This window comes from Typopeltis vanoorti, chromosome 21 (assembly GCF_054136105.1).
Source record: "Typopeltis vanoorti isolate ZY-2024b chromosome 21, IOZ_Tvanoo_1.0, whole genome shotgun sequence".
Classification (NCBI taxonomy): domain Eukaryota; kingdom Metazoa; phylum Arthropoda; class Arachnida; order Uropygi; family Thelyphonidae; genus Typopeltis; species Typopeltis vanoorti.
In genome coordinates, this window is record NC_143569.1 from 65,551,215 (window position 1) to 65,566,252 (window position 15,038).

The window sequence follows — 15,038 nt, forward strand, 5'->3', positions numbered from 1 at the left end:
TTGTGGTAGGTTTTTTGTATACTGAAAAGGATGTAACTTTTTTTTTTTTTCATTTACTTTGACAAGGATATCAAGGAATGGTAATGTTTTGTGCTTTTTCAGTTCAAGAGTGAATTTTACATTGGGATGTAAGTTGTTCAGATAATCTTTGAAATGAATTAACTCGTCCATTGTTCCTGACTAAATAACGAAAATATCATCAGTGTAATGTATGTAACCAAATTTTGGTTTCTTCTAATAATTTTTTATGGCATTCATTTCGAAATTTTCCATGAAGTCTGAGGGAAACACATAGGGGAAAGATTTCATATTTGAAATCTTTGGAGGTTTGTATGCTGTTCTGATTCTGAATGTGACTGCTCTTTGTCTCTAGGTCATTGCATTTCCCATTTTCACCCTAGAACCATTGAGAAAATAGTAATGAAAATTCACTTCATCAACATCATCACATTTGTGCACCCTCAGGGGGTATATAGGGTCATAGTACTACGTTAAAGAGTTACACCATTACTAACTTCCGATCAACAATTTTCCTCCAAATTAATCTATTATCTTTTAAGATTCCAATATTATCAGATCTTATATTTTTCTTTTTACTGTATCCATCTACATCTTGGTCTTTTTCCTGCCAACCTAGCAAAGAACACTTGTTTTGCTAACCTTTTCACTCCCATTTTGTTTAAGTGACCATACCACCTGAGATTAGCTCTATTAAGACATTCCAAATGCTAATAATGTCCTTTCTTTCTCATTCTAATATTCTCATTTTTAATGTCATACTGTCATTGATGCCATCTGCTCACTCAACTAATCTTTCTCAGGACTCTCATATCAGAGTTATCCAGTCTTTGATCAAGTGTTTAATTTCTAACCCAGTGCTCAGATCCATAAGTTAAAATTGATTTGAACAATGGCTTGTACTTGTATACAGCTAATTTAGTGTTTTGACTAATTTCTTTCTTCTTCTTTGGTGCATCAATCCGAAGATCGGTAAATATAGCAGCACATTACAACATCCTGTCTTGTGACCTTCTTTTTATCTCTTCATAACTCTTAGCGCCAGTTAGCATCATTATGTTATTTATGTATGAAATTCTTGGTCTGCCTCGTGGCCTCTTTCCTTCTACAGTCCCCTCCATTATTTCTGTAATCAGTCCCCCATGCCTCGAATGGTGTCCAATTAGGCTTTTTCTTCTCTTATTGATGTGTTTCATTAATGATCGCTCTTCATGAACTATATTTAGAGCTTCTTCATTACTTTTCCTTTCTGTCCAACTAATTTTCATCATCTTTCTCCAGCACCAAAGTTCAAATGCCTCCAACTTTTTCATGTCTTGTTTTGTTAGAGTCCAGGCCTCACAACCATATAATGCAATGCTCCATATGTATGTTTTCACTAGCCTTTTTTTGAGCTGGATGCTAAGTCCTTTACTGGTAAAAATGTTTCTTCTGTTATAGAATGCTTTTTTTGGTTAGCGTTATTCGTCCTTTAATATCTGATTTGTTTCTTCCATCTTCTGTGATAAGACTTTCAAGATATTTAAAAGAGGATACCTGTTGTATTAGATTATTATTTATTTCAAGGTTTATTTTCATTGGATTTGCTTTACTTGTAATTAATAATTTTGTTTTCTTATAATTAATTTTTAGGCTGTACTGTGTGAAGATTTCTTCCATCTTTGCTAGGGTGGCTTTCAGTTTGTTTTCATTATCAGCTATAACTGCTTATATCATCCGCAAACCGTAGCCAGTTAATATCAGTTATCTTAATTCCTGTTTCTATTAATTCTTTCAGTTTATTTATTGCATCTTCAATGTACTGATTAAACAATATGGGTGAAAGAGAGCACCCTGTCTTACACCTCTACGTATTTTTGCTATTGCGGTTTTTGTTGTATTGCTGGCTGCTTCTATTAGGGCTTCTTGATGCTTGTAAAGATTAAATATGAGCCTTCTATCTCTCCAATCTACCTTTATTGTTTTAGGAGGTGAAACATTTGATTCCAGTCAATACTATCAAAGGCTTTCTCCAAGTGAAGAAAGACTATCAGAGTATTTTGATTCTTCTCCAATCTTCTTTCAATAACTGTTCTTAGAGCTAGGATTGCTTCTCTTGTCCCCTGCTGGTTCCTGAATCCAAACTGGTCATTGCCAGTTTGGATTCAGCCAACCTTCTTTGTTAGTCTTTTTTGTATAATTTTGAGTAGTATTTTCGAAGCATGTGATATTAAGCTTATTGTTCGATGTTTGCATTATTTACTTTAGGAATGGGTATGATAGAGCATTGTGTAAAATCTTTGGGGATGGTCCCCATTTCATAAATATCCTTTATGATCTTGAAAAGGTATGACTTAGTTATGTTTCCTGAGTATTTTATTAATTCTGATGGGATTGTTATCAGTGCCTGGTGCCTTGTTGGTTGACAATTCATTCAGTGCCCATTCAAATTCATCTTTTAATATAGTTGGACCAATTGCTTCCACATCAAGTCTTGATTCATCTTCTATAGCCTTGGCATCTAGATCTTTTCCATTATATAAATAAGTACTCCTTCCATCTTTCCTAAATTTCTTCTTATCTATAAGTATGCTCCCCTGTTTATTTTTGATAATTGTACTTCTTGTCTTGTTTTGCTAGCTTATTCCTTTTATAATGTTATAAGCTTTATCAATTCTTCCAGTCTTTGTTAGATCTTCTATTTTTTTACATTTCTCTGTATACCATTGTTCTTTTGCTTCTTTACACTTTCTATTTATCGTATTTTTTATATGTTTATATTTGTCTTTGCTTTTTTCCTTTAGGGAGGTTTTGTATTTTCTTCTTTCATCTATTAAATCTAGAATATCCTGGGCAATCCATGGTTTTTTTATTTGCCTCTGCCATAATCCTATGCAGTTATTGGCAGCCTTGATGATTGTATCCTTCAAATGAGTCCATTTTTCCTCTGTTTTTCTTTTCCCTCTCTCCCTTTTTAATGCTTTCATTGGTTTTCTGTTTATAGTTTCTATGGTTTTCCTCTGTTTTCAGGTTACTTATGTTCCATTTGGGCCTTTTCCTTGGTTGTGACAGCTTTTTAAATTTCAGATTACATTTCAATAAAACCACATTGTGGTCACTGTCAACATCAGCTCCCAGGTACTTTTGCATGATTTTACTTGAATTTTAAATCTATTTCTTGTCATAATATAATCTATTTGGTACCTTCCTATATCCCCTGGCATTTTCCAAGTATACCTTCTTCTTTTTGGAAAGAAATTCTTTTTTTTTTTACCAAAAAAAGAATTTCTTTCTTATTCCATATAAATTTATTCAGCTAATTTCCTACAATACCAGCTTTACTAATTCCATTTTCTATTTTCATATTTAATTTGCCATCTTAACTAAGAATTGTGCCTAAATAGCTGAAATGTTTTACTTGTTCTATAGGCTCACTATCCAGGATACAGTTGATGTTTTCAGGGACTGTGTATTGCTTGAATACTATTAAACCTAATTAAATACAAATCCTTTTTATATTTCCAAGATTTCTCAACTATTTGTCTTAAAGTGAAAATCTGATCCTGACAACCTCTATTTGGCCTGAATCCAGCTTTCTTTACCTGGCTTCCATTCCACAATTTTTCTTAGCTGTTTCTCAAGTATACTTGCATAAATCTTACTAGGAATACTCAGCGGGGAAATTCCTCTGTAATTCTCACATTGTTTGATTTCTCTTTTTACAAAAGGGTACTATGAGAGCTCTACTCCAATCATCTGGAATTCAGCCCTCTGACCAGATCTTCTGAATGATGCAGTGCAGCCACTGTAAAACTCCATATTTGAGATTTCTGGTCGAATTTAATCTACTCCAGCTGCCTTTTTACATTTCAAGTTTATAATGACTTTTTCTACTTCAAGTATTGATATGTATTACTAACTGCATTCCTGTTGGGAGTTTTCTACCACGATATGACACTGCTTGTTTCATTTAGCAATCTTTCAAAGTAATTACTCCAAACATCTAGAATATTTTTATCTTCAGTTTTGAAGTCATCTTTATCATCTCTGATTCCTTTTACAAGTACTCTTTCCTCCATTTCTAAATTCTTTCAATTGTCTCCAGAATATTTTGCCACCTTCCTGATATTTATTTTCTATGTTCTTACTAAAGTCTTTCCATGTTTAGATAGTTTTACTTAATGCTTTGCTTTCTTCTTTTCCTTGACTGTATGTTTAACTTCCTGAGTCCACCATGGAGTTATGATTTTTCTTTCCTTACGGACAACCTCACCACATGCCTCTAGCTGAATCAATCAGTATCGAATCTCCAAGGTTTGGTTCTTCATTTCAAACTCTTTCATTTTTTCTTGAATGATATTTGTGTATATCAATGAGTTTACAGTTCACATCTGAAAGCTGCTCAACTTTGATTCATTTTAAAACTTTAATATACTCTTCTTTTTCAATATGAAATTAATAGCTGAATCAATCAGTATCGAATCTCCAAGGTTTGGTTCTTCATTTCAAACTCTTTCATTTTTTCTTGAATGATATTTGTGTATATCAATGAGTTTACAGTTCACATCTGAAAGCTGCTCAACTTTGATTCATTTTAAAACTTTAATATACTCTTCTTTTTCAATATGAAATTCAGTTTTATTCTGCTCAAAACTAAATAGTGATCATTTCCTATTTCAAATCCTCTGCATACTCTTGTGTTCTGGACCAGTGGGTCCAAAACACAAATGACTATGTGACTCAATGATTATGTCAACAATAACATGGCCATTGAGACTTTTTCTTATTCTTTGCATCTTCTGTCCATGTGAATTTGTGCATATTTTTATGTAGGAACATGGTGTTAGTAATAACTAATCCATGTCCTCCATGTCCTGAATAGAAATCCAGCAGGCGCTTACCATTATTATTTGCTTTGCACTTTTCTCCAACAAAACATTTCTTTGTCTGGTAATAATTTCTTACTTGGCTATTTATATCTCTAATAAAGACCTCCTTTTGCATTGTGTCAGCTGCCTTCTCTTAAGCCTCAAAATATTCTCCATTTCTTGCTTAGTAGAACCTTCTGTGGGACCATAGGCACATATTTGCCTCATTGTCCAGATCCCATTTTGATATTTGCCGACATCACTCTACTTGATATTGCCTATCTTTCAAGAAATTTATCCTCATATTTAGTGTTGAAAACTATAGCTACTCCCTTTTATTAACTGAACCAACTAGTTTCGCCACACTTATCTGTTGGCATCTTCAGGGCTTACATAGAGGTTTAAACAATCTCACAATTATGCGTAACTGCAAACTGACAAGAATAACTGTAAAAAACTGACTAGAATAATTACAAATAAAATAGTATCGAACGTGAGTGAAACACGTATCGCGTGTACAAGATCAGCTAGCTGTTGCTGAGGAACAGATAAGTGTGGCGAAACTAGTTGGTTCAGTTAATAAAATTGATCAACACTTGATCGGTAAACCAAAAAATATTATTATTTACTAATTTATGATCAAGAAAATCACCTTCATGATGTATAGCTACTCCTTCTTTTCTCTGATTTTTATTGCACGAATATAACATTTTGTATTTGTTGCTTAGAAAGATCTCACCTGTTTTTGTCTTCTTTGTTTCAGTCATGCCAATTAAGTTGATCTGGTATTTATTTAATTTTTCTGCTAGTTCCATTTCTTTTCTGAATGTTAACTTAGTCAGGTGAAATAACTGCAAAATTCATTAAGCATGAATATTCTGAATATATAGGATGAAGGAGGAAAAAACTATTAATTAATTTGCTAGTGTAGTATTATTTATTAGATCAGCACACTTCTTGTTTTCCTTTAGATTGTGAATTGTATTAAATTCTAAATGTTACTACATTTCTTTTTTTTTTATTACCTGCTCGTTATTTTGCTATGTTCACTGTATTCCGCTTTCCAGATCTAGAGGATACAATGTTGTTAAATCTTGAATAGAAGGAATTAGAATTTGTATTCAAGTAGCTAAATTGAAAAAGACAGAATATCATTTGTAAAATAAATGTTGTATTTATATGATTAAATGTACATAAAGCACTTGACCAAAGACTAGAGACCGCAGATACGAGAGTCATGAGAAAGATTAGAGGTGTGAACCATATTAAAAATGAGGATATTAAGAAAGAACTTGACATTGTAAGCATCCAGGAATGCATTAGCAGAACTAATCTCAGGTGGTGTGGTCACTTAAGCAAAATGGGCAAGGAAAGATTAGCAAAACAAGGGTTCTCTGCCAGGTTGGCAGGAATACGACCCAGAGGAAGACCAAGATATAGGTGGATTGATACTGTACAAAGTGCCTTAGACGATAGAAATATAAAATCTGATAATGTTGGAATCTTGACAAGTAACAGACTGATTTGGAGGAAAATTGTAGATAGGAAATTAGTGGTGAAGTAAATTTTTCATGTAGTACTATCACATCCTGTACACCCCTTGAGTGCACATGTCAGGAATTTGATGATGATGATTGTTCGGATTTAACAAGTATCAAAAATCCTGCTAAAATACTTGTCTGTTAATAAGAGAAATTCAGTATAAATGAAATAACGTTAAGGTCTTTTCCTTAAATTTTGAATATTGTATTATCGAGTGTTTTGTATGAGAAAAATAGAAATTGTATATGTGGTGAATTGTGCATAAGTATACCAAAGTCAAGCTAAAGTTCCAGGCAAAATAAGAGGATTAATTAGTGACCTGAGGCTAACACGAATGCAAAGGTCAACGTTGCGTAGGGGTTTCCCCTTGGAAATGCAACGACAAGCAACGGTATCAGGTGCAGAGTGGACGATGACGTAAGAGCTGGAAGGTCATCGGAGCCAGAGATATAGAGGTTTACGATACCGAAAAGGGGCTTTTTTCCTGTTGTTTCTGGAGAGTCAATGTTCCAGTACGGTCAGGAGTGTAGTGGTCGAGTAGAATTCCGACGTGAGATTTGGGACTCCGTACAGCAATGAAGTCAGCTTAACCCAAGGAGATTATGCGGAAATACGAGGTCGGACAATGGCAGCTGAGCTTCGCAAGGATCATAGGCAATGAATCGTGACTGTATTCCCAGACCTACATCAAGAAGCAAAGGTCAGAGGAACGTAGCAGCAAAAGAAGCTCGTCTAGGAAGAAACTGATGTGAAATTACGAACCACGGGAATTCAAAAGATGTTGGCTAGAAAAAGCCAGAGAGAGAGAGATCCTGCCTTCACTACCAAGTAAGAACTTTGCATTTCTCTAGTAGGAAGAAAATTAGTAAATTTTGTGACTGTGAATGAAAAAATGGGGTGCTTAAGGGTCAAAGCTGTATAACTGAGAGGAGACCTCCACATAGCCTTTCAAGGAATACGGAGAACCGACCAGGGCTTCTGACCAAATGTCCAATCCTCACCTTCTCGTGGTGCACCCTGTTGGGTATCTACTTTGATACTGAACGAACGAGGATGGGCTGGCAATTTGGGATTTAGCCGACCAAATTGTATTCTTATTGGTTAAACCAAAATAAAAGATGATGGTACAACATGACAAAATTTCATGCCGGCTGGGGCGTCGCCCGGTTAAATAAGGCCCCCGTTGTTTTCACCAGGGAACCAGGGCGAACAGCGAAAAGTCAACTACTGGAACAAATCTGAAAACAAACCCCAACTCAACATCACCAGAGTTAAAGATCGGTACTATCAACGTAAGAAGCCTGAATGGCAAAGAAATGGAGCTAGCTGAGGAATTAGATAAGTACCAGATCGACATAATAGGGGTGACTGAAACAAAAAAGACCAAAACTGGTGAGATCTTTCTGAGCAATAAATACAAAATGTTATATTCAGGCAATGTACAATCAAGGAAAAGAAGGAGTAGCCATAGTATTCAACACAAAATATGAGGCTAATCTTCTTGAATGGCAGTCAGTCTCAAGTAGAGTAATGTGGACAAATATGAGAATGGGGAACTGGACAATGAGACTTATTTGTGCCTATGGTCCCACAGAAGGTTCTACTAAGGTAGAAGTGGAGGAATTTTTTGACGCTATAGAAAAAGCAACTGACACAATGAAAAAGGAAAAGTTGGTCCTTGTTGGGGATCTAAATAGCAAAGTAGGAAATGATTGTGAGACATACAAAAATATTTTGGGAAAATTTGGAGAAAAGAGCAAAGCTAATAATAATGGCAAATATCTGTTGGATTTCTGCTCAGGACATGGACTGGTTATTACTAACACCATGTTCCAACATAAAAATGTGCACAAATTCACATGAAGAGAAGAGGCTAGGAATAAGAAAAGTCTCATTGACTATGTTATTGTTGATAGTGATGTTTTCTCCGTGGTGCAGGACACCAGAGTGTACAGAGGATTTGAAATTGGAAGTGATCACTATTTAGTCTTGAGCAGGATAAAATTGAATTTCATATTGAAAAGAATAACATGTAAGAAAGTTTTAAAGCGAATAAAAGTTGAGCAGCTCTCAGATGTGAACTGCAGACTAAAATACAGAAAGATTATTGAAAAGAAAATGAAAGAGTTTGAGAACAGGAACCAAACCTTGGAGATTCAGTGGCAGGCCTTGAAGAAAACCCGGATTGATTCAGCCAGAGAGGCATGTGGTGAGGTTGTGTGCAAGGATAAAGAAATCAGAACTCCCTGGTGGACACAGGAAGTTAAAGAGGCAGTGAAGGAAAAGAAGAAAGCATATCAAAAGTTCCTGGCAAATAAGTCAGCTTTTACTCTTACAGAATACAGAGACAAATGTACGAAAGCTAAACAGTGTGTAAAACTAGCTAAACAAAAGTCATGGGAGGACTTTGGCAAGAATATAGAAAATAAATATCAAGAAGGTGGCAAAATATTCTGGCAGTTGTTGAAGAAGCTTAGGAATGGAGGAAAGAGTGCTGTAAAAGGAGTTAGAGATGATAAAGGTGACATGAAAACGGTAGAAAAAGATATTCTTGAAGTATGGAGTAATTACTTTGAAAAACTGCTAAATGAAACAAGCAGTGATGACAGCACAGTGATAAAAAACACTGACCAGGCATGCAGTCAGGAATATATATCCATACTTGAAGTAGAAAAAGCCATCAAAGGCTTGAAATGTGGAAAGGCAGCAGGAGTAGATGATATTCGACCAGAAATGCTGAAGCATGGTGGTATAAAAGTCTTACAGTGGCTGCACTGCATAGTTCAGAAAGCCTGGACAGAGGGACGAATTCCCGATGATTGGAGCAGAGCCCTCATAGTACCCATATATAAAAAGGGAAATAAAACTGAATGTGAGAATTACAGAGGTATTTCCCTACTGAGTGTTCCTGACAAGATCTATGCAAGTATACTTGAGAAACGGTTGAGAAGAATTGTGGAAGAAAAGCTTGCTGAAGAACAAGCTGGATTCAGGCCAAATAGAGGCTGTAAGGATCAGATCTTCCCTTTACGACAAATAGTCGAGAAAGCATGGGAATATAACAAAGATCTGTATTTAAGTTTTGTCAATTTGGAAAAGGCATATGACAAGGTGCCAAGAGAGAAACTATTCAATACTCTGCAGTTATATGGTGTCAATGGGGCATTATATCAAGCAATACTTAGTCTTTATTTGAGTTGTAAGTCAGCAGTTAGAATTGAAGGAAGTACAGGAAGATGGTTTAATGTTAAATCTGGTGTGAGACAAGGATGTACATTATCCCCTCTGTTATTCATTATCTATATGGATCACATTATAAAGGAAAGTGGTATTAAACCTGATATCAAAATTGGAGATGTTAATGTCAGCTCTTTGCTTTATGCGGATGATGTTATACTTCTAAATAAATCTGCTACAAGTCTGCAAGATTCTCTGACTAAATTCAATTGCTGTTGTAATAGATATGGTATGAAGGTCAGCAATAAAAAGACAAAGACAATGAAAATAGGCAGAATCATTGAATATGTCAACTGTGTTGTGAATGGTGAACCTGTGGAACAAGTAAAACATTTCAGCTACTTAGGCACGATTTTTACTGAAGATGGTAAATTAAATATAGAAATAGGCAACAGAATCAGCAAAGCTGGTATGGTGCGAAGTCAATTGAATAAATTCATATGGAATAAGAGAGAAATTAGTTGGAACACTAAATTAGCTGTATGCAAGACAGTGTTCAAAACAGTTTTAACTTATGGATCTGAGAGCTGGGTCAGAAGTAAAACACTTGACCAAAGACTAGAGACCGCAGATATGAGAGTCCTGAGAAAGATTAGAGGCGTGAACTGATGGCATCAATGGCAATATCATATTAAAAATGAGGATATTAGGAAAGAACTTGACATTGTCAGCATCCAGGAATGCGTTAGCAGAGCTAATCTCAAGTGGTATGGTCACTTAAATAGAATGGGAGAGGAAAGATTAACAAAACAAGTGTTCTCTGCCAGGTTGGCAGGTAAACGACCCAGAGGAAGACCAAGATATAGGTGGATTGATACGGTACAAAGTGCCTCAGACGATAGAAATATAAATCTGATAATATTGGAGTCTTGACAAGTAACAGACTGATTTGGAGGAATATTGTAGATAGGAAGTTAGTAATGATGTAATTTTTTCATGTAGTACTGTCATATCCTGTACACCCCTTGAGGGTACATGGCAGGAATTTGATGATGATGATGATGATGAATGAAAATTAACTGGAATTGTACTTTATGTAGTAATGCAGGACTTTAGGAACTGTACCATTAGATGAGATCAATTACTCTGTGCTAGAGATCATAGCTAAGTTATAGAACCTGAGTTATATGTGATGATAATCTAAAGTAAGCTAAAGTTTTAAGGGGTAAGTTTCTAGGCACGTGGTCCCTGAAAAGTTCAAGATTAGTTAAGGGATTGGAGTGTATATATTATATTGAGTTGCTTAATAGACCCTATATGCTAGACTCAGTTGAATTTATTGAATGACATTGTATCTCTTTTTCTTCGTGATGAATAAAATTTTTTCTTGTCAAACAAATAACTTGCCTGATCACTAAATTCAATGCACTTCTCATAAACAGAACCTATGCTTATGTGTTTTGATATAGTCATGACTGCAAAGTGAGAAACATATATGATTATAGTATAGAAATAAGATAGAGAATTAGGGATTGTGTGCCATACTGAGTGTTTTAATCTTGGATAAAGAAAATTCTCTTATCCTGTAAAATTTTGATGGCGCAACTTAAACAAATAAATTTTTAAAATTTTTAATCAGATTGAGCACTAGTAATCTAACAAAGAATCTGGCTTTAGCCCGAGGCACTGTCTTCGTTATCTAAGTATCATATTTTTGCACACTCGATCAATATATTAGTAGCGGCCATAAGTTTGAAGTACTACCATGGATTAAGATTAGACAAGGGACAAAACATATCATATAAGTAAATAACAAAATTAGCAGATTCTTTAAAGACGAAACTCAACAAGAATTAATTATAAGATTTAATTAATAACATAAAATAAAATAACACGATATAAATAATTTTTACAATGTTATAGTTGCCCAATTAGTTACTTTCTAGTATATCTATGAGGTCATTATGCAGAAGTTTGCCAAGGAATGTCACACACATTGAACAACTCTATGGGAAACCAAAGCCAAGTTTGTCATATCTTTTGGGAAAAGGAAAACGTTGGAGCACAAACAGTTATTGACATTTGTACTCATTGTATCCATTACATTAATCACAAAAAGAAGCAAGCAAGAGACTGAAAGAGAGAGAGAGAACAATTGTTGTCACTAGAATAATGCATTAAAAAAAAAAGGAGAGAAGCTGTTGGTGAAAAAACATGGCTAGAACTTGTGATTCTTCAAAGATTACCTTCATTTCAATCACTGTGTTATAATACGTGAGCAAGTTACTGAGGCATGACCTACCCTTCACAAAACCATGCTGTCCCCGATACAGTATCCCATTTTCTTCTATCCAATCTTGTATTTTCCTCTTGACTATTTTCTCTAAGACCTTGACAATGATTCCTGATATGCTAATCGGTCGGTAATTTACTACAGCAGTCTTGGAACCACCTTTATGCAGTGGAACTATTTTCCCCTCTTTCCACCCGCTCGGGACTAACCCAGACCCGAGACTCAAATTAAACAAAATGGTCAAGGGTACTGACAATTCTTTAGCTGCTTCTCGTACAACACTAGCTGGTATACCATCCAATCCCACAGATGTATTGACATTGAGGTTATGCAATAGACTTCTCACCTCCACTTCATTAACCACAATTCCCGTATAATCTACTGGTTTATTCGTTTCTGCAATGTCACCACCTGGATGATATACTTTTGCGAAGTGCTCACTCAGTAACTCAACTATCTCAACTGATTCAGTTACCTCCCTACCATCGGCATTCTTTAAAATCAATCTGCCATGTACATTTTTCCTTTTACTTGCTACATATCTAAAAAACTGTTTAGGATTCTCTTTAGCCTGCATGGCCAATGTTCTTTCGTAATCCTTTTTTGCTTTTCTTACCACACTCGTCACCCTTCTGGCCTGTGCTTTATACCGTTCATGTGCCTGCCAGTCACCCTTCTCCTTAAATTCCTTCCGTAGTTGTTTCTTTTTTTGCAACTCAAGCTTAATGGTGTTATTCATCCATTTAACCCCTACTTGATTTATTATTCGGACTCTAGGTATACAGTCAGCCATTGCTTCATGCAAGCACTTCTTAACTACCTCCCATGCACTATCAACTTCTAGTCCTTGCAGTTGTACATGCCATGGCACTGAACCAATCAAACTCCTAAGCTTTTCATACTTTCCAGCCCGATAATTCCACATGTACCCTGTCTTAATTGAAAATTCTACACCTTTAGCCACCTCCCAAGTTAAGACCCTATGATCACTCTCACCGATTGGTGGCAATGTGGTCATATTTGTTACAGCCAAATCCTCAGATGTAATTACTAGGTCAAGCACTCTCTGACCCCTAGTATTTTCCATTACATGCTGTCGCAGATAGTTATCCCTTAATGACCGCATAAAATCCGGTTCCTTCCTCCCGTGTGTCCTCTCCTCACTCCAATCAATGCGACCATAGTTGAAATCTCCCATAATAATCACCCTCCTTCCACCCATTTCTTCTATTTGCTTGTGCATACTGTCACCACCATCTTTTCCATCACCTGGTCTATAGCAGCACCCAATTGTATATTTAGTTCTGCTAGCCACAATCTCACACCAAATGGCCTCAAATGTGCTCTTTTCTCTATCCTGCAATTCAACTTCTATTCTCCTTGGCTGGAGCTCATCAGCTATCATCAACAATACTCCTCCCCCCATTTTATTATCTCTGTCATTCCTGAACACACTATACCCATCACATTCAATCCCACTAGTTATATCATCTACAGTCAGCCATGTTTCACTAATACCTATAACCTGTGGTCTGGAAGTGCCAACCATGGCCAAAAACTCTTCCTTCTTGTTCCTAATACTCCTAGTATTAGTGTACATGAATTTAAGACCCCCATTAGCCCCAACCCTACCTTGATGTTAACAAATAAAAATGTCATACACATAATATACTGTATATTTATTTTTCAGTATAATTTTTTTGTGTACAGATAAATTACTTTAGTTATTATTCATCTTATTTGCTATTCTAGAAACATTGCTATGGGGAAAAAAAAGTATTGTTTTAATATTTTTTAGATCTGGAGTAAACTGAAATTACAAGATGAAATATTGAACCTTTGGGTAGAAAATTTAAGAAAGGTAAGTCATTACAGTTATAAATTGAAACTCAAAATTTTTATCTTTTCATTTTAAATAATTCAAGAAAATGTAGCATTTTTTAAAATGTGTATATGGTGGCTGTTGAAATACATACATTTCAGTTGAATGAAAATGGATTTGTGCAATAAAAAGTGGCTAGAAAAACTATGAACGGTAAGGTAGATCTTTGAACAAGTGTATAAATGGATAGTTGATTTAATGGAGTAAAAAAGGAGAAAGGTTGCAAATGTCACCATATCTGAAACAGCATGATACTTTGAATGCTGTGGTCTTCCTAAATATTTTTGTTAATCAGGTGCACCATTCTGTGTTCCTGTACTCTAGTGATCAAAGCATAACAATAAATTATGAAAGTGGGGTTTTCAAACTGCTTAGATAAGTTCATTCTTCTCCATTGTAATCTGGATTGTTTGTTACATGTGATAAAAGAACTTTATTGGGTCTTTTTTGACATGGCCAAGGCCAGCCAGTCTTAGATTGAGATAGCAGGGGTTCTTTTTACCTTCCCCCCCCCCCTAGTAATGATTTAGAATTTTCATCTGTTAAATTGGACATGCATCATGCATCTGCAAGCATAATATATGGTATCTGCTACTGTCATTTGGTTGGCAGGCAACTTAATTTACCCAAAATAGTTGGGAAATAACAAAGGAAAAGAAGATTAATCCACCAAACTTTGCACTGTTGAACAGGAATAGTGTGGATACAGCAATACATAATGAATATAGAATGTATTTTTCAGCTCACATTTTCAAAGAAAATTCAATTGGATCCTACTTTAGTATTGTAAGTACATATTATCTACATAGTCATGTTTTGAATTAAAACTTTGTGTTAATTCAGATTTGTTAATAAATGTGATACTGCAAATCGCAGTGCAGTTTCACAAATAAATCTCACAACAACAACAACAAAAAAAAAAAAAAAAAAAAAAGATGAAATTATAATTTTAGAATAAAATTTATGACAAATATTATCAATTGCTAGGTGTCTGCATGGATAAGGAATAAATTAACTGGCAATTTAGGACTTAGCTGACCTACAGCAGAATAATCAAATGTCATGCCAAGTATGATAATGCCTAATAAAACAAGCCATACTCATTGTTTTTTTGTCAGAAAACAAGGACATATAGAGGGAAGTTAGCTAGTTAAGTTCAGAATTGACAGTCATCAATATCATTAGAAGCATCTTTTGAAAAGGGAACCAGCAGAGGAACTGCAGAAGCATGTCAACAATTCGTGTTACCAAGATGAAGAAAAAAACTGGTGAAGTACTT

General features: G+C 35.2%; 1 protein-coding gene across 1 annotated transcript in view; it reads left to right on the forward strand.

Moving 5' to 3' along the window:
* Positions 1–15,038, forward strand: part of LOC150094928 (transmembrane protein 209) — a 293,574-nt gene that overhangs the window by 152,243 nt on the left and 126,293 nt on the right. Inside the window, exon 10 of the mRNA XM_090411152.1 lies at positions 13,676–13,738. Coding sequence (XP_090267278.1) covers positions 13,676–13,738 — 63 coding nt within the window. The remainder of the gene's footprint in view (positions 1–13,675; positions 13,739–15,038) is intronic.